This window comes from Opisthorchis viverrini (genome assembly GCF_000715545.1).
Source record: "Opisthorchis viverrini unplaced genomic scaffold opera_v5_347, whole genome shotgun sequence".
NCBI classification, from domain to species: Eukaryota; Metazoa; Platyhelminthes; class Trematoda; order Opisthorchiida; family Opisthorchiidae; genus Opisthorchis; species Opisthorchis viverrini.
The window spans coordinates 5,184-5,917 of record NW_008751997.1 but is presented as its reverse complement, the minus strand read 5'-3'; the positions used below and the strand labels follow the sequence as shown (position 1 = coordinate 5,917).

General features: G+C 44.6%; 1 protein-coding gene across 1 annotated transcript in view; it reads left to right on the top strand.

The window, feature by feature from the left end:
• The window catches only part of T265_10155 (hypothetical protein), a gene marked incomplete at both ends in the record, with an annotated part of 4,197 nt that extends 3,971 nt beyond the window's left edge, over window positions 1-226 (top strand). Inside the window, one exon of the mRNA XM_009176443.1 lies at window positions 53-226. Within this exon, the coding sequence (XP_009174707.1) occupies window positions 53-226 (174 nt within the window). The remainder of the gene's footprint in view (window positions 1-52) is intronic.
• Between the last annotated feature and the right edge of the window lie 508 nt (window positions 227-734).

The following is a 734-nucleotide window of genomic DNA, read 5'->3' as shown; positions in this document are numbered from 1 at the left end:
TGTTCGGCATATTTGTATGTTGGGCACTCTCGACCTGCCCTATCTGTTCCAGAGTCCAGCGTTTTTCGCAAACAAATTCATACCGCAGGTTGAGCCAACTGCTTACGCGGCGATGGAACTGTGGTTGGCACTCAAGTGTTCCTATGAGTCCTCACACCAAGCGCCACATCCAACATTCGACCAGGACTATTACGCACGGAAACCCATAGCTTGGGATCATCTCTGACACGAGCGATATTCAACATCCTCCACAAGTTTGTCCTTGCTACTTTCAAACATCAGTCACTCAAATTAAATCACTTTGTGAGTGAACTTGTTCCCAGTTTCCCTAGGGTAAATTTAGCTTCTGTTCTATCAGCCCATCTTGGAATGTCCGGGCATAATCCTGGTGCGTATTCCTCAATGTCGCGCTCCATTTTCCACCCCTAACCGACACTTTTGCGGAAAGGTACCTGTAACAAAGAAAGTTCCATGAAACTGGTGGCATTTCATGCATTCTTAGAGCGACTTCGTTTTATTTTAGACTGTGCTTAAATGAAAATGACCCAAAGTTATAAAAACGGATGCGGAGTGACAATAATGTCTTCAAAAGCTTCCTTCAAAACACTTTATGGGTATTTTTAAGCCCCTGAAATCCTTCCAGAGCACTCTGTTTACCCGCTGAGCGAACACTCTTGAATAGTACTCATACATATCTACGTATCTATGTGTGTGCGCGCCCTCCATCTTACACT